This window comes from Candoia aspera, chromosome 8, assembly GCF_035149785.1.
Source record: "Candoia aspera isolate rCanAsp1 chromosome 8, rCanAsp1.hap2, whole genome shotgun sequence".
NCBI classification, from domain to species: domain Eukaryota; kingdom Metazoa; phylum Chordata; class Lepidosauria; order Squamata; family Boidae; genus Candoia; species Candoia aspera.
The window spans coordinates 55,608,083-55,627,735 of NC_086160.1; the positions used below are offsets into that span (position 1 = coordinate 55,608,083).

The 19,653-nt window shown below is 37.1% G+C and overlaps 1 protein-coding gene across 1 annotated transcript in view; it reads left to right on the forward strand.

Annotated features, from left to right (window-relative positions):
* DKK2 (dickkopf WNT signaling pathway inhibitor 2) overlaps nucleotides 1-19,653 on the forward strand; it is a 58,282-nt gene that overhangs the window by 34,016 nt on the left and 4,613 nt on the right. The window contains exon 2 of the mRNA XM_063310370.1: nucleotides 17,557-17,707. Within this exon, the coding sequence (XP_063166440.1) occupies nucleotides 17,557-17,707 (151 nt within the window). The remainder of the gene's footprint in view (nucleotides 1-17,556; nucleotides 17,708-19,653) is intronic.

Below are 19,653 nucleotides of genomic sequence, written 5' to 3' on the forward strand. Positions count from 1 at the left end.
TGAAATGAATTCCCCCACCCCACAGCTGTGATTCTCACCCCACTTATATGAAAGAACAACCCTATTGAAGTCAATGGGAATCACTTCCAAATACATATGTTTTGGATGATGATGAAATCAAGCCTAATCTCTATTTAATGTATAGAACAAGAATGGAAGAAGGATTTATCCAGGGGTCATGTTGCTTTTTAAACCATAAATAATTGCATCTTCCCCAATTCTCTTCTATGTACAATCTTTCTGGATGTTTGCTGAATAACTTGAAAAAGGAAGCTGTAATGAAGAATAGAAGCAATCCTTCCTTGCTTCCTGTACAGTATGAACTTTTCCTGGGCAAGTTAGAATCCTTCCTGGGCAACAACTATAGGACTATATGTCAAGACCAAGTTAAAAATAGAGTATCTATGCCATTTGTTTAATGCTGCACTATTAGGCTGCAGGCAACACCCAACCTCTAAATCCTCATTTTGTAGCTTTTGAAACTTTCAAGATAAGCTGCTGAAATTCAGTGCCAAGCCTCCTTCCTTCCTTCCTTCCTTCCTTCCTTCCTTCCTTCCTTCCTTCCTTCCTTCCTTCCTTCCTTCCTTCCTTCTTCAAATTTATATACAAGCCCACTTTAATCAAGTAAATTTGGATGGCTAACATGGCATCAAACCAAGAACTTAAATATAAAAACAAGAAAAGTGCCAGGCCATGACATGATTTCACTCCAATTTTTAATGGGGAAAATTTAGTAGCAAAATGGCCCATTTTTCAGCCTAATCAGGGCAGTTTAACAATGAAATTAATTACCCAGAAAGGTCCCCTTCACTGGATTTGCTCAAGAAGAAGCTGGACTCCCATCTGTGATGAATGCTTTATTGTAGATTCCTATGCTAAGCAGAGCTTTGAGCTCAGTGGTGCTCTCAAGTCTATGATCCTAAATAAAAAGTAAATATATAAAAGAGTGTGAAACCAGGAAATTTCAAAGGAGGATAAGGGTTGAATATTGGAATAGGCTCTATCATTAGACAGAATGGTGCAGTTGTTTCAGGCTGTAGATGCTCAAGGTGGCAGCAAAGTTTTGTGCACCACAACGCTTGCCCTGCAATCCCTGAATTGTTTGCTGCCATGAGAATGCTGTCCAGGGTAAAGAAAGAGTCATCTGCCAGCTGCTAGATAGCTTTGTGTGCATAGAAGAGGAAGCCGTAGCATCCTGTCTTAGCTTCAGGTTGGTTCCACTGGGTATCAGAGACAAGGCAGTCTTCATATATAATTTATAAATGTGTCTTCTGTCCCTGTCCACCCAGCAATCAGTGATTTACTCAGTGGCAGCACACCTACAGCATGAGACAGTTGCATATATATTGCACAAGGCAGGTGTCTTAGAGTGCAGTCTGAAATTGATATCTGACATTCCGTGCTGAAGAAAGATCTATGGATCTGCTTTGCAGCAGTAGCAGCAGCAGCAGCAGCTTCCTCTCTGTGGAAGTTGTACTTCATAGCATCCATTCCCTTTGTTCCAAGCCTCCCAACAGTGTCAAAATTGGAGATAGCAGGGTTTGGAAGAAATCTCAGCTGTTCATAGATTTTGGTTTTTAGACAGTATATTTCTCAACAGCTTTTAGAAGTGGCAAGAGATTTTGTAAATACTTGCTTTAATATGTCGATGAAGATTCTCAGTCATCCAGGTGGAATTGTCTGTAGGTTGAGTCATGGCAACTGGATTTTTCTTTTTGGTAGAAATGTTTCACTGCTTGTCCAAGCAGCTTCTTTGGTCTGAGCAAAGGTTGGTGAGGGGACCCCATATATGTCTTCCAGGGTGGCTGTATTGTCCCTACACCTGAATGGCTGTTAATTGTGCCACGGAGGTGTGGATTGCCTTTGGGATGTCATGTCATGTTCATCCCCAAGTGGATCATTAAGAGTGGCCTTCCTGGTGGTCTTAATCTTCCTGGGGACTGATTGAAAGAGCAGCATGAAAAATGTGGGACAAGTTGCATCTGAGGCCTCTGCCTCTACTGAGGGAAGGATTTTCCACTTTGGCATGAATGGCTGCTTTTACACAAGATGATGGCCCAACACAGGAGGAGCAACACCACAGGACCAGAATCAGCAGTTTACCTTCATCTAAAAGAAAAAGGACACTCATTTGAGGACAACAGTGTTCATATTTTGGACAGAGAAGATAGGCGGTTTGAGAGAGGGGTTAAGGCCATAATAATACAAGCTTGCAGTATTTAACACGTCAGGTGAGCAACCAAATGCAGCCTTAAGTCAAAGTTCTTTTAAATTAAGGAGTTTAGAATTCTAGCCTCTGGAGGAGGAGGAGGAGGCGGAGGAAAGGAATAATTAGAAAGAGAAAGAATAAGTGGCCAAACCCAATTTTTGTTCTGGTCCTACCCAAAATTAGTTCTGGCCATCATTGACATATACAGTATTGTGGTTCCTCCTATGAGAATATTTTCCTCAAAAACAAATAACGAAAGATTGCCTATCTTCTTTTTATATCATGGATTGTGTTCTTCCCCTCTGTCTACCCTATGGGCCAGAGGACATCTGGGAGTGGAGAACTGGCAATCTGCCCTTCCAGCGCTTTCTCCTACTGCTCTCCGTACTTCCACTCCAACAGGAGCTTGCAGCTTTCTCTTACACAAAGAGGAACTCAGCTCTCATGAACTCTTCATGTTTGAACACTAAGCAGAAAAGTGCTCATTGTTCCATAGGGATTATTTTTAAGCATGGTGCTTCTTATTCTTGACCAGAAGCTCTGAAAACTCAGACAATATAAAGCAAGTTTATCTTTGGAATCTATTACTAACTTAAAAATAGATTTTGGGTTTTAGCATGAAGAAAACTTCAAAGAAGATGCATAATTTTAACACTGTTGATGGTATTGTCAGATATGGGTTGTATCCCATTCAAAGTTCCTTGCAGCTATAGCAGGCCTCACATGTGAATGGAATTACAGCACAATGACGTTTTATTTTTTTTTACTTTTAAAGAAAACAAAAAAGAAATGTGCTGCCAAGTTCTTGTAGGCATCTTTGAGGATCGAACACGCAACAAGCTGCATGGACAATACGGCCACCCGCTTGACAAGAAGGAAAGGATGACCAGTGTGAAAAAAAAAACTTTAAAGAATATTTATTCTACAAAGAAGCAGCCTTTAGTCTGATGTTATGCCAAACCCAAAGGATTTGCTGTTTTAAAACAAGAGGAACAGAAAAGGGAAAGATTTAACACTGACTACTTTTTAAGACATCCAAGTGGAAAGATGAGGCTCCTACATGAAAATTTTTTTAAAAAAATGTTTTTCAAGGGAGTCAGGATGTTGCAGCAGATCAAAAGGCTATTGTAAAACAAGACAAGGCAGATGCTGAAGTGTATTGAAAAAGCCAATTCAGTGGAGGTCAGAATGTGTCATTTGTTTTGGGCAAACATTTTTTGCTCGAAATGTCTACCCAAAACATTTTAAGGATGAACAACAAAACCTAAATATATAATAACACTTTTAAAATGCTCATTTAAATGAAATATTTAGAATACTGAAATAATACATTTAATTATAATTATGCCATGCCTGGTTTTAATTAATACAATTATATCTCATAGTTGTGAGCAAGCTCATGGTGTCCTTGACACAAACATTTGAAGAAAGATATGGAAGATTCTGCCTTAATTCCCAACATCCTTTAAGTTTAAAGAAGGCCACTGCTTGTAACTCTGGAGAACAACTAAATGGAACAAGACGTTGACATTCTAAGTCAACCCTAAAGTCCAGGAGTCTGAACTTAGGTCTTGTCTGCAGTGTTCAATAGTTAGTAGTCAGTTAAACGCCATCAAATTGGGCTTCGTTTCTGGTAACTGCATGAACTGTACTGTACTGTAGGTCTTCCAAGGATTTTCCTATCGTCTTTTAATCGCATCTATCTGTCTTGTTCAGACTAAGCACCAGAAAGATTCTCAAACAATATTCTTTATTAATAACTATTTACAATAAGTAAGTCTTTGAAATGCGAGATTGGATTGAACAAGCCCAACTGGGCTGACTGGGTTTGACCGGAACACAAGGTCAGAGGCAACGGTTCTTGAACTGGAACAATACTGGAATGACGCTGACAATGAATCTCTGACTCGCTGGAACTGGGGTCAGGACTACGAACAGCAGACAGGGATGAACTGGAGACTTGGATCAGGACTCAAACTCAGAGCAGGGTTAGACTCGACTGGGGATTCTAGACTTGGCTGGGTACTTGGAACTGAAGACTCAAGGACAAGACTTGAAACTGGAGCAAGGCTGGACTTGGCTGGAACCCCCGGACTAGACTGGATTCTCTGGACTGGAAACTTGGAGCAAGGCTGGGAACTCAGAACTGGGCTGGACTCGGCTGGAAGGACTGTGTGTGCCACGAATCCAGATCCTGAACAAGATGGATGTGAAACCTCGAAATATGCTGGAGTCTGTGAAGTGTGGTCACGTAGAGCTGTGGACAAATGGCAGTGCTGGGAAGCTGAAGCCGACTCACGCTGCTGAGATTATCATGGAGATTCATGGCTGGAAGCAAGGTGAAGGCTGCTGGGCAAGGCTGACTGTCTCCTCGCTGGCAGCTGAAGCAGGATTCAATCCCTCTTCAACGCTAGAGCTCAAGCGTTGGTTCTTCCTCAGCTGCAGACGCTGACTCTGATACCAGTAAAGACTCTTCTCCTGAAGCTGCAGGGTTAGAGGATTGGTTGTCTCCGGCAGCTCACTGTCGGCGCGGCTGCCGTTTATCCCGATTTTGGGCGTGCTTGGAGTCTCCTGCAGCCAATCAGGCTGCCTTCTCTGTTGCATGCTTTTCAGCCCATCTCTGGCGCATGCTGATTGGCATATTCAAATCCTCCTCTGGATCTCGCCCAATCAGCGATGTGGATTCTTCCCGCTCTGCTGAGTCATGTTGGAGTTTTGTTTCTCCGATTTCAGCATTGTAAGTTTCCAATTCCTCCTCTGACTCGGAATTAGTTTCACTTTCCAAGTCAGAGGCAAGCTTCGTTCTGACACTATCCACCTTTGTAAAGATTTCCTATTCTAAAACACCATCAGACTCATGAGCAGGATCACAAAGATATCTGATTTATTAAAGAATAGTATGCAGGATCACAAAGAAAGCTGAGAATGAAAAAAGCGTGCCAAATGCAAACTAAAAACCCTCGGTATGAATGAGATCCCTCCCCCCGTAGAATCTTCCCAAGCTCACAATCCCAGGTGCTCCTAACGGCTTCTGATGGTCCGCGGGAAAAGTCCTTGAGCAGAGCACATAACCCAAACACATTCCATTGAAATGAACATAGATACAGAGCTTGGCACAAGGTTTCACAGCAGCTCCCTCCCAAACAGAAATGCGCGTCAGCGCCATGGCATGTGAAACATTACGATGTACAGTGCACATTGAAACAGTGAACATGACAACCTTACCCATTCCCTTTCCCTTCAATTTGCACTGCACAGTTGTTTCTTTAGTTTATCATATGCTCATATCATAGGCCCAAAGTATGTGAGTTTTTGCTTGTTTGCAGCTCAAGGAATCAGTCAGTCTGTTTGGTCCGGGGTTGTTTGACTAGGATTTTTACAGTCCATGATACTCCTAGTAACTGTCTCCAGATTCATATTTTGAAGATGTTTACCTTACTCTTGGTTTTTCTTACAGCTGTATGTTATCACTAAAAGTACCTTCCTTAAAGTGTTTTAATCTTTGTTCTCACAGAATGAACCTTACCCTTCAGATCTTCCTCCCTACAGTTAAACCGTTTCATGCTGTCTGTTTATTCTTGAGCCCAAGAAAACAAATATATCTAGAATTTTAACTTTTTCACTGTCAAGTGAGAGTTCCCTCAGCATGGTGGTTAGCATCATCCTTGTTTTCTTAATATATAAAAGATCCAGATTTTTCATTTTTTGTTTTTACTTTTATAAGTTACTTTTTATTTTTTGTTTTTTACTTTCCTTAACAATAATATCATCTGTTAGTTGGGGATGTGGATGTAAGTTGATGTGTGTGTTGGCTGAGAATCCAAATGATTTGTATGATGCAACAAGAAATATAGATGGATCTGGAAGCTCATATATTGATGATAGATATTTTTGACAGAAAAATGGAACAAAATTTTGCAAGTTGTGCATAAATCATGAAAAATTAGAGCAAGTAGATAAATTTATGTACTTTGATATAATACTGACTACAAATTAGAAGGGAGGATAATTTTTAAGATGTACAAATGCAAGGCAGAAAGACAGTATGCAGTATGTAGTCTGTTGCAAAGAAAATTGCTGTGCATAAGTATGTGCTTCTACCTACTATTATATGGAAGTGAGAGTTCAGTATAGAGAAGAATCATGAAAGTAAATCATGAAAAGAATGAAAGTGTTCAATAAATATGGATTAAATACAAATATGAATGACCAGTACAAAAAGAATTATGTTGTAGTGATTTGGTTATATAGAATGACTGAATGATGATCAAATTACAAGAAAGAATGAATGGTCAAGGGGAGTGGGAAGACTGAGACTGATGCTTGAACAAAGGTCCTTCAGACAGAAGCTAGGCAGGGAAGTCCCAAGAGGCTTGGATCAACATGGATTGGAACTAAAGTTTTTATTGTAATGTGGGAAAGAAACTCCTTACAACAAATTGACAGTCTCAGAGTGAGTAGGAAAGATGGTATAACATGTGTACCCAATTCAGTTTCAGTTCTCTGGAGCACTTTCTGCATGCCTTCTCCTCTATACAGATACATTGGTCTACCTGTTTGCATGCTCACTCAACCTGTTCACTGAAGCCAGTTGCATATTTATATTCTCTGCATTTCTGCACTCTGTAATAATTTTGTGTTGTGAATGGAACTTTGTCAGGTGTAGTGAACAGTACTGGTATAAACTGGATACACAGTAGTTGGGTTTTCTTTTCTTTTTCTTACCTCTTGCCTCTAATTTCCTTGGCTTAATACTTCTTAATACTTCTTTTTCTATGTACTATTTGTTGAGATTCCAACTCTTTAAGGTTAATGTGTTTAAAAATGTGTTAACTTGTATAAAAATGCACATACTTCTTTTTTCTCAGTGGGAGTAAGTGCAAACACTGTGCAGTCTTCCAAGTGAGATAAGATCAGCAACTTACGAGCAGGTGGGAAAATGCAGGATGATACTCTTATTCTTTTCCCATTAGGTCAAATAATAGGAAGCAAAAAGCTGGACTTTGGATACAGAAGTGTTTTGGAGTGGGAAGGTGTTGTGTGATCAAAGGAAAATACATGCTTGCATTAAGGAGGTACCAGTGAGGTGCAACAAAGTGCTTTGGCATGAGCATGGGCATGAGCCCACTATCAGTACCTCCTCAAATGAGCATTTTCCTGGAATCTTGCAGGAAAAAAGGCAGCTTCTTTAGCAGGCAGGGTGCATGCCTATATTCATTCTGAATCACCTTTTCAGCTTTGGATCTGAAGTGCAGAACATCCCTTCTCTATTACCATATAAAGAAAACAACAATTTGACTTCAACCAGACATGAAGCTACAAATTTTTGTGTTAGCCCATGCTTGAAAACAGCTTATGCCCACAAGAATTTGACTGTTCCAACTTTATTGTGACTCATTCCCAGAATTAACCATAGGTGGTTAATGGCTTCTACATGAAAAGGAACATAGGGGTACTGATATGGTTGTACCTTATGGTTTAGTTAGGTTGTACCTAACTAAACTTATTTGGATAGAAGATCTGTTGGGGGAGAGGGAACCTACTTGATGGCTATTAATAAAATATGATGAGGTCTTTCCTTACTGCTGAGTTAAAGTGCTATCCATCCATCCTTGAATCAGCAGAAAACTATGTCAGCATTACTAACCCTATCCTGCCCCTGTTTCAAGTCACTGAGTTCCTTTAAGATTTTCTATATCATGGAACTATCACTAGATGCTGCTACCATCAGTTTAAGAGGGGAAACACTATTTTAACACCAGTACAGCTGAAAAAAAAAAGGCCTTTCTCACTGGCTGCAGATGAAATGAAGGTGATAACATGGGGGTAATTCAGGAAATAAATGCTGCCAGGGCCAGACTGTGCTATGGTTAGGTGAAATGCCATAAAACTAAGAAGAAACAAATATCTGGAAGGTCTCACCATTCACAACAGAACAGTTTGGATTACAATCTGACTCTTTCAATCTCTAATCACAGTATCCTCCATCCATCCATCCAACACTATTATACAGTATATCCTAGTGGAATCAATTAAGATTAATGCTGATTAATGAAGTCTTCCTGGAATCTCTTTTCACATATTTTGAGCAAACTGCCAATTTTCCAGGCACTGCGGCATAGCCATAATTCCCATTTTTTTTAAAAAGGACAAGGCTGACTCCATTAGCTGGCCCATTAGTCTCCTGAATATAAGCTGCCTAAAGTCTGATTGGATACAATTAATTAATTAATTAATTAATAATTCCATATATAAACAAATAAACTCTATGCTTGACACTCCAGTTGGAAATTTTGGGATTGGCTGGATCAAGAAAATATATTACAGGAGGAGCAAGTTAGATTTACAGTGGTCTATCGGGGGGTTTCCGGTGAAGGAGTATGGCGGCAGGTCGAGCTCCGTAAGAGCTCGGAAAAATTAATATCTACAACGTGGAGATCGAGAGTACTGCGGAGTTGGAAAGAGACGGGCAGACCTCGTAGGCAGTGCTAGAAAAGGAGTGCTGCCGGCGAAAGACTCCAGCGGCTTCGGAGTGGCAGGCAAAAGCTTTGCTTTCTCTTTCAACACTTTCACTTTCGCCACAACAATAAAGCAGCCAGGAAGCCCGGAGGCACATCTGTAGAAGCCGCGTGAGTAGCCTAGCTAGCTAGGCAATTCTGCAGCCCCCTTCATTTCTATTAAAAGAAACAACAACTTTTGACCACAGAAGAGAAAAAGAAGAAACTTTCTAAGCAGAAAAAAACAAAAAACTTTTCTATACTTTGGAGACAAAAAATCTTTACTGCCAGTCCTCACTTAAAAGGAACTGAATTAATTAATTAATTTCTAACACCATATTGGACTATATTGTAGATGTTTATAAGATTATTTTGAATTGTATGCTTTGTATGTTTTGATATAAATATTATACATTGCTTTATATAGATAAATATAACATTAGGTGTAGTGATTAAGATAAGTAAATAAAGATTTCTATGAGAACAAAATGAATACAAGGAGACAGAATAGGAGAGGCTCAGAAACCGGGGAAGGAGAATGGTTGAAAGCTATGTTTGAAGATTTTACGCAAAAAACAATCCAAAATATTACTCAAAATTTAACGCAATTATTAGAGGAGAAAATAGATGGATTTGAAAAAAGGTTAAATCATAAGTTAGAGACAATGGACAAAAGAATAAAAGCAGACATTCAAGAGGTAAGAGAAAGAGTGGAGAAATTAGAAGTAGAGAATGATATAGAATTAGACCGATTAACTGTGTTAGAGTTAAAAGAAAAAGAACATTGTGTTAGACTTAGAGGTGGACCTGAAAAAAAAGAGGCAGAAATAAGAGAAATAGTGGTTCAAATGCTTGCAAGTTTAATTGAATGGGAGGAAGAAAGGTTAGAAGAAGATATAGAAAAAATGTTTAGAGTTAACTCAAAATATGCAAAAACTAACCGGAAACCAAGAGATATAATAATTGAATTTGCTAGGAAAAAGACAAAAGAATTGATAATACAGGCCTCCTATGGGAAAAAAATTAATATCGAAGGAGAGGAGATTATGATATTGAAAGACATACCACTGAGAATATTAAAAAAAAAGAAGAATATTTCTTTCTCACTGAAGTCCTTAAACGAAATAAAATCCCCTTTAGGTGGGAAGTTTTGGAAGGAGTTAGTGTCACATTCCAACAACAAAGATATAAACTGAATACTATTTTTAAGGCTCAGGAATTTCTCAGAAAATATAAGAAAGATTTAGAACCAGAAACAGATAGAAGGGAAAGGCCAGAAAGTAAAGAAAGTAAAGTGAAATGTTTAAATATAGAGGAACAAAGTGCAGAGGAACTAGCTTCAAGTTCTAAAGAATTTGCAATACTCCTCTCCAATGAGTGAACCAAAATGCCTTTCCTGGAATATAAATGGAGCTAAATACCCCAGCTAAAAGGAAAAAAGTTTTTCACTATTTATACAAATTAAAACAAGATATTATATGTCTTCAAGAAACTCATATTGCAAAAAAGATAGTAAATATCTGGTAAATAACAAATTAGGAAATGAATTTATAGCAGCAAATAAAAAAAAAATGGAATTGTAATATATGTAAAGCCCCATCTAAATCCTAAATTAATAAGTGATGATAAAAATGGGAGATGTTTAATAATAGAATTAGAACTACAACATTCTAAAGCAATATTGGTTGGAGTATATGCCCCTAATGATAATCAGAATAAATTCTATCAAAATTTATCAAATGAACTTTCCAAATTATCCTATAACAATTGGATTATGATGGGAGATTGGAACGGAGTTACCTTACCAATTATTGACAGAAAATCTGAACAACAAATAAAAAAAAAATCAAGGAAAACTGCCCCAATCTTTTTTTGATATGTCATAAAATTTGGCTATTGTAGATGCTTGGAGATATAAAAATGGTACGGCTAGAGATTATACATTTTATTCAGACAGATTCAAATCATTCTCCAGGATCGATATGATATGGGTATCTAAAAATTTGGCAAACAAAATGTTAAATGTATCAATTCTCCCCCGATCCTTCTCAGACCATAATCCAGTTCAATTGGTTACAAAACTCCACCCAAAAAGTTATAGGTGGAGATTAAATGAAACCTTGTTGAGAAACAAAGAACTTGTAGAAGATTGCCAAAAGAAATTAAAAGAATTCTTTGAATGGAATTTAAATAATGAAGTGAGTATTGGGACAGTATGGGATACTAGCAAGGCATATATGAGAGGATATTTTATGTATTTAAATAGTTGCTTAAAGAGGAAAACACAACAAAAAATTCAAACAGTTCTTGATCAAATTAAGATAAAAGAAAAAAATCTTGCATCAAAGTAAGTCAAGCTGGGATAAATCAGTAAATGACAAATCAAATCAAGGTGAGTCAATTTCCCACTTGCATAGTTACATCTGGTTCCAGTGAGCAATGATCAGAACCTTGGATAGTTCCCAGTGGGTTCTGCTAGCTGAATGATAGAAAGATGTCTCACTGAAGAACCCAGAATCATCTTAAAGTTTGAAAAAGGCCAACAGGGACCAACCTTCCACTGGCTCCACCCCTGTCCTAAAAGCTGTCTGCAGTCCTTAAATAGCCTGTGAGTGATTTGTATTTTAGAAGAAGAGATGCTACAGAAAATACTCCTAATCATGACAGAGCCATGCCTTCAGAGTCTAGAAGGAGGTTCAAGAGGTATTGATAACCTGCAAATTATTCAAATCTGAAGCTTCAAGAGCTGGTGGGAGCTGAATGCAAAGAATACGTCTTCTAGTTTGTTAGTTTGTGGTATCCTGTTGAATACAGTAATCTCCAATTTGCTTTTTCTCTTGTTTTTCTTTTGCTTGTCCTTTGGAATTAAATTTTGAAAATACACATGGGCAAAGTGATTTTTACATACTGCTAATAAGAGTTAAGGTAACCAAAATAGTTTCCATTCGGTACTGACTCACAAAAAACATGTTATTTCCATATAATGAAAGCAGGAAATAACTGCAGATCATCAGGAGGAGCAATGAAATTTTATGACTGGAATGGATATCCACTAGAGGCAAAACTGAGATCATCAGGATCATTTTCACTGAATTAATATATTAACTTATGTCTCCAGAGACCCTTCCTTTTTATAATGTACTAGCTCATCATGATTATCTTCTATATTTTTTAAATGAATTAACTGTTCATATGTATATAACACAATAGTGTAAAGATTTGAATATAAGATATGCAGAAGGAATACTTTGAACTGGGTTGAAGTATTATCTACTAAAGATAGATAGCAGAATCTCCCAAAGCACTTTCCCATGGTCTATGAAAGAGATTAAACATATTCCTTTGAGGCTTTAATGCTGAATTTGGCAATTTGGAATCAATTATGCAAACTGAGCACTAACACATATATTTGCTTAATCTTATGTCATTTTGCTTCTACTCATTGTGGAGAAGGATTAAATGTCATGAAAACCACTCTGCCTCTCTTCTATGGACTATATTCCTTCTAGCTTCTAATGGAGATATTTAAAAGTATCCTAATAGTCTAGGATTCTGTAATTTTTAAAATGCCATTATATGTAACATTTTTAATAGTTGCCACTTGAAATGGGGGAAGTAACACAGTGGCACCTTATGCATTCTTACATTCTCTGTATAGGTATTCACAAATATTTATGAATTTTAGTAGCCTTATTAATTAAAAAAATAGCCTTATTTCCTATGTATTAAGAAAAGAACATTTGTAAGCAATATAAATCGGTATTTTTTAACAGTAAGTGTTAATAAATCAGCTTTTGTTTGTGAAATATGTTATAGTGTACAAATATGAACCCAGTAACCATAAAAAATTGGAGAGAGTCCACGGATAGTATAACAAAAAGTCCCAAACCCAGTATCCTAACTCATAGCAGCATCCTTACATAGGATAACTGCTTATTCAATCAAACGGAATAAGAAAATAATCAGCATATTCCATTAATGCTGGAACTGGTACTATTTTAAGGATTAATATCAAAGATGGGTTCATGTACCTATTATACCTACTTCAGTGTGACCTTTAAATCATGGTTGTACAATTTTAAGCACAGAAGCAACACAGGAATACACATGTTAGCTTTATTCCTCCATGCTTAACTTTTCTGGGTTGACCTGGGGTAAGGTCTGAGAGGACACTATGATTACATTTGGTCAAGGCTGATGACAGTTCTTCATTTATTTGAAGCTATAACTATAACACACTTTTCTGTCAATATATGGAACTGAAGGGCTAGAAGCAAATGAAAGGAGACAGCTCAGTTTTAAACACAGTTAAAACAATAATTAGAGAAATAAGCAGTACCATCATTCTCAACTCAGCAGACAAAGTCCATGTGTTGGAATAGAAAGAAATGGGATTGCATCCTCATCTGTGTTCCTCTAGGAAATGGACATATATCTTAATGCAGTGCTGAAAACACCATGGGAGGAATTCGCTTATTTCTTCCTTTGGCATCTAATGGAAGTGTGGGCAGACAGGGAGGCTGCAGACTTCTGGAGAGATGGTTTTACAGTAAAATAGAAGATACTCATATATATTGCTTGACCAGTTTATAACTTAATTGGTACAATTGTGAAAATATCATTTGTGGGATAGTTTTTCCCCCTTTTTCTAATAGGAGAAAGGAAATATCAAGAAGAAAACTAGGCTGAGAACAAAACTTACAGTGACCAAAACTTACAAACACCGTAAACATTTGTATTCAATATATTTTTATATATGAAGCTAGTCTACTAAGGGAAAAAAATATTTAGGATAACTGTAGGTTTTCTTAAAACTGTTTAATGGTTGAGTTAAATGAAAAACAATTTTTCACATTTTTAATTAACACTAATCCAATGAAGAAAAAATGCACTTTTGTTTTCTAATGCATTGGCATAACAAACTTATGAGCTACCAACAGGAATTGAATTTATTTCTTATATTTCATTAATTTATATTCTCTTCTGCTTTGGGGAAAAATAAAAGCTAATTCTCTTTTAACACACTGAATGAGAATTGGTATTCTAAAATATGAAGAATTTTTCTAGTCTATACTGTGAATTCTACCTCTGGAAGTTCAGCCACACTCAAATGATAGATTTACCTAAGAGATAATGAACAATAAAGTAATCCATGGAGAAATGAATAATCATAGAGAACTTGAATAATAATAATCCATGGAGAACTTGAAAAAGGTAGCTTACCAAGCACATCAGCATAAATAAAATCCCTCTGTTCAAAGCCTTAAAGAAGCTGTGTCCTTTGTAAAGCTTATGTAGCTGTTTCAAAAATGTCCCAGCTGTCTCTACATGTATATGTACCCAAAACTATTTGGCATTGTGATAGTCCCAGTGGAAATGTCTGTGCATGTACACACACGCTGAGATAGCCAGGGACAGCTTTCAAAGCAGTCATATGAAACTAACAAAAAACATGGCTGCTTTCATGTTTTGAAGAGAGTTGCTTAGTTTGCACTAACATTATGTAAAGCATCTCTTTGGAATGTTTTGCCCAAATCTATTGGAAGTGTGTCTACATTAACTGGTAATGGTAGAGGGGCTAGTAGTATGAGCTCAGTTCACTGTTTTATAGATGTGATTTATGTCATTAATGGTTTAACTACGTTGTTGATTTTCCCTCTATTAGATTAAGGGAGAAAGAGGTTTCTGATTGTTTTAAAATACTATGCAGAGATCTAAAATAAAAGCTTTTCAGGCACTCTCCTGGGAAAGTTGACAAGTTCTTCTTGGACAATTCCTCTAGGATTATGATGTGCCAGCCATATTATGAAGAGGCATAGACATAAAATGAAGAAAGAACCTCCCAAAATAGTATCTAAAATTGTGCTAGTAATACTAAAGGCTTTGAATGAACCATAACAATTCTCAGAGGAAATTGTAAAGTCATAAGAAAAAGCCAGAAATCCTGGATGCAAGCAACAGCCAGTCTGTGGGAAAATGAAGCCCTTCATTTTCCACTTTGAAATGGTAGCAATAATAACATGTGGATTTGTTGAAAAAGAGCTTTGTGGAGTTCAAAAGCTTATGTGTTCTCACTAGCAGAAGATGTTACAAAATTGGCACACTAACACTTCTTGCATACAAATATCTTTTTCTGATAACAAGTCTGTCTTTCTATAGAAATAGTATTTTCAAAATGTTACAGTCAAGTAAACTAAATGAAAAGAAGAGGAGGGGAAAATCTAACAAGCCTGCCCCTCTGCCATGTCAGCCTGCCCTTAGCTTCCATATATGATAAATATATTCAGCATTTTTATAGAGTTATAGAATGAGAAAGTATACATGAGCCCTGAATTTCCTGCTGACAAGTATATCAATAATAATATAACAAGTATATCAATTACTCAATTTATTACTCAATAAAACAAGTATATCAATAATAATAGTAATAATAATAATATAATGGAGGCAAAGAATTGGAAAAGATCTGAAAGTCTAAATTGAAAGATTATGGCATAAACTGGTTATCAGCACACTGGGTGCCGTACCAAAAAGCCTTGGATGGCACTTAGAGAATCTGCACATTGACAAAATTTCTATTTGTCAATTACAAAAGGCCACCCTGCTTGGATCCATGCATATACTATGCCAATACATTTCAGGCACTCTCTTGGGCACTTTCTTGGGAAAGTTGACAAGTTCTTCTTGCACAATTGCTCTAGAATTATGATGTGCCAGCCATATAATATGGTGCCAGCCATATTATGAAGAGGCAATGTTCTAGGTTTTTGGGAAGAACTTGATGTGAATGAAGGGCAACAGCACCTAAAGAACTGGCAGCCATGATTTCACGTTGTTGTGTATAATAATATATTATGACTGCCCCCTCCAAAAGACTCTAATAATGTAATAGAATCTGTATTCTTAGACTTCATAAGTTTCTGTGATGTGACATAGCCAACAATGATGTGCTTGAAAATCACAATGGTGATTTCAGTATGTCAAACATATTCAGAGGAAGAAGAAGGAAACAACAGTGGGACTGAAGTGAAAAGAATGAAATCACCAATACTGTCAATTTCAAAGTTAGTTTTGACTGAGAAATGGAATTGCTTTCAATTAAGTTGCCATTGCTTCAGTATTTTTTCAATTGTTTAATTCAGTGTACCAGCTATTTATATGTGCATAGGTTCATTCATGGAGTTATGAAATAGAGATTTTACTAGTTCTTAGGTCTGCATAAACACAACGCTTGATTCTTAAGATGCTTTTGTGAATGGAAAACACTACTCACAGAAGGCAAAATTATCACATTTCTCTATTCAACTTCCAGTGCAGACTTCCTTGTGCCCAATCCTATGTTATTCCAAAAAGCCCTTCAACCCCAAGAAGGGTATTTTACGAAGTATCAGGTCAGCCATGGGGAAGAATGATCAGGAAATATTTTTTTCTACAAACTAGATTGCTCACATGTTTTTTTGGCATCAACCAATGGTCTCACCTATGGGCACTTGGCTAAGACCTCATTGTAAAAAGGAGTTTGCATTTTCCTATAGCTGACCAGAAAAGATTTAGTGAGGTAACAAGATGCTCTGGGGTGGTTTAACATTTCATGAGAAAGCAATGGATTTGGCATGAGAGTGGCACCATTCTGTGAAAATGAAGTGTAACAGAAAATATAATTCTTGATGCCAATAGGACATCTTCTCAACAACCTTCCCCAGAAAGGGGAAGTTAGAGACAGATCAATAATTACCCAGAACACCAGTGTCAAGCAATGGCATCTGGAGGAGGCGGTGTGCTATCTTAGGGAACAACTTATACTTTGTACTTATGTAAAGATATGAAAGGCATCTCAGAAATTAATTTATTCAGAGAAATTTGAAGCAGCACCAAACAACAGCTGATTCTCTTAAACTCAGCATCAGCAGACAGATTGTTGGAATGCATAAAACCCACCCTATCTAGATAAGGCATAAAAAAACCTAGAATGGAAAGATAAGATTTTTCCTGATGATTTCTTTTTCTTTTCGTTTCATAAAAGATTTTTTTTTCTTAAAAAAAGAAACTAATCTATAGACAGAGATGTCTATTTATCTGTAATATCTCTATTTTTTATACTCCCTAGTAATTTTTCTGCTGTCTTATATTAAGAAGCGCCCTAGTGGGATTCTGAAAGCAAAATGGCTCTCATGCCAAATGTTCAAGATCAAAGGGGCTGCAATAAATTTCCTTGAGTATTTTAACTGCAGGTTTTATTTTTTTGCCAAATCATGACTCCTTAGAGAAGGAAAGATTTATGGGAGCATATTAAGATGCATTTTTCTCTAAAGATACCAAAGAAGCTTAACTGATTATGAATGCAGAGATTCTGTTTTTACCAAAGGACCACTCATGAATATAGTGGCATGTGAAGGTTCTTGCATTTTGCCATGGGAAAATGTGACTTTCGTTTTATTTATTTGCTTGTTTTTTCCCCACAAGTGATTCAGTTGGACAAAATATTACCACTATCTCAATACCATTCCTATAAGATGTAATATTTACTTTTTAGTAATCTGTTCATCTAAATCTTAAAGGGAAAGATTCAGTTGATGCATATTATTAGCAATATAGAAAATGATCCATCTAATCCTACTTCTTGATCCTACCTCTATGATAGTCTTCTAATACACAGAAAATTTATAATTTATGTGCTATCAGTTATGACAAATAATGACTGGAATGCCATAAATCCAGGAATTTTAGTAGCACTGAATGTATGAAAGCCCTTCAAGTTGGTATCTGAAATTATGCCTGCACTATCATTTGTTTCAACCTTTACAAGGTGTGGTTGACTCATGATGACATTCTTTCTCCAACTACCCTCAGGCTTATCCTTGCACTAATGATAAAGAATGTGAAGTCGGGAAGTATTGTCATAGTCCCCATCAAGCTACATCTGCCTGCATGGTTTGTAGAAGGAAGAAGAAACGTTGCCACAGAGATGGCATGTGCTGTCCTGGAAACCGCTGTAACAATGGTATTTGCATGGCTTTTACTTTTTTTTTTAAATAGTGTGAAGTGTTTTAGTGATTGATCCTCATATTTGTTCTCCAAGACAGAATGCAAGACATCAGTAGTCACTCTAGATTCTAGAATGAGAGAAGGAGATGAGGAAAGAGTTGATCTCTTGAATTTATGGATTATCAAAATTGCCATGGAACTTTCTTTCACATGACTTAGACTCATGCATTCCTTCATAATCCATTACTCCACTGCATTTCAGCAGTTGCACCTACTAGAGAAGTTGCAAGACAATGGATACAGGGTCACCAGAGTACTTCCCTGGCAAGTGCACCAGTTTGATACACAAGAATACTAAATGCATATGATGGTTTCAGAGCCCTGCATGAAGACATGAAGTTCTTTTTTTCTCTTACCACCACATTTTCCTTTCAAACAAGGAATAATTGTACCTGGAGGGCATGAGGCTTCCTTGCAAAGTTCTGACCATCTCACAACCCACTCTTGCAGAGGAAAAATAACAGAGGAAGAAGAAGGAGTAATAAGTTACAGCAAGAGGATGAATAAGGGGAGGGGTTTTATAACTACCAGCACCAGGCTGGAAAGGAAAGAAGCTGAGCTGTTTGTTATCTCAGTGTGGCTGGCTATACTGGGAGAAAAAGCACCACAAGTAACTTACAGCCTGCCACTGTTTTGCACACTTCTGCATTTTAAGAGCAGTTTAAGACCAGCTTATTGAAGGCCATGAAATAACCTTTTCTCTCTTCCCCCCTTCCCCACACCCTTACTTTGATGAATTAGAGTGACTGTTTTCAAAAATTAAACCCATATTTTAGGAGTTTTTTCTTTCAACAAATTGAATGAGTGCTACAACAAAAAAAATGTAAGAAAATTGCTTTCCCTGGAACTATGATAGCATTGGGACACCAGTATGATTGGAGATCTGGTATAGGATCCTACATGAAAATGGTAACTTGTACTTTGTAGATCTGGAATCAGCAACATAACATCCATGGAAAGCCCCAAATTTTATTATCATTATCATCAAAATGTTTAATTTAATTTAATTTAATTGCTCCAAATTATGAGATATCACCATTCTTCCCCAAAATGGCATGAGAATTCTATATTTGCAGATTTTAAGGGGCAATGCCTGAGACCTGAAAAAATTGATGAACTGTTGCACATGAACAGTGCACACCTGCAGACTAGCTAGATAGCACATAAGGAGAAAGGGCTGAGATCCAATTCATCAGTTATGGCAAGATATTACCTTCAACAAAATACTGTGTGAATTGGGCTTCATAGTCTGAAACATCTTGCTGACTAGAAACACACACACACACACACACACACACACACACACACACACACACAGATACTGTATATAAACCGGAGGGTGGAATAAAAAGTGTAATATATAAACTATTGTCAGCCATTGATATTTAGCAATATCTAATTTTCTGTGGGATAGTTTCTACTGAAGTTTGGATTTAAGCTAATTAAATGTTTTGTGTTGAGCCAGAACTGCTTTTTAAAATAACACTGGCAGGCCATAAGATTGGCAGTCCTGATATAGTCAGATGATCCTTGGACTTAGGGCTTTCATTTTGTCCCTCTCCCACCAAACCAAAGATGGGCTCAACATTTTAATTCCACCACTTCCAGGGGTACTCTGGGGAATGCGAAATTAGACTGGGCAGATGCATGGGGTCCACTGGCTACAGGTTGTCCAACCTTACCTTCAAATTGTTCTTCTCAACTTAATGACTGAGGAACGTGTTAAATTCCAACACTATATTTAAGTTTCTAGATAAGGAATCCTGCTAAAGACCATCCTCTTAGCCTCAGTACCCCAACTGCAGTTTGTTGATTATAAAATTAACCAATGTTGTATGGGACAGCTATGGAAGGCATCAAACATGCAATGATCTGAGTATTCACTTTCTTTATGAAATTTAA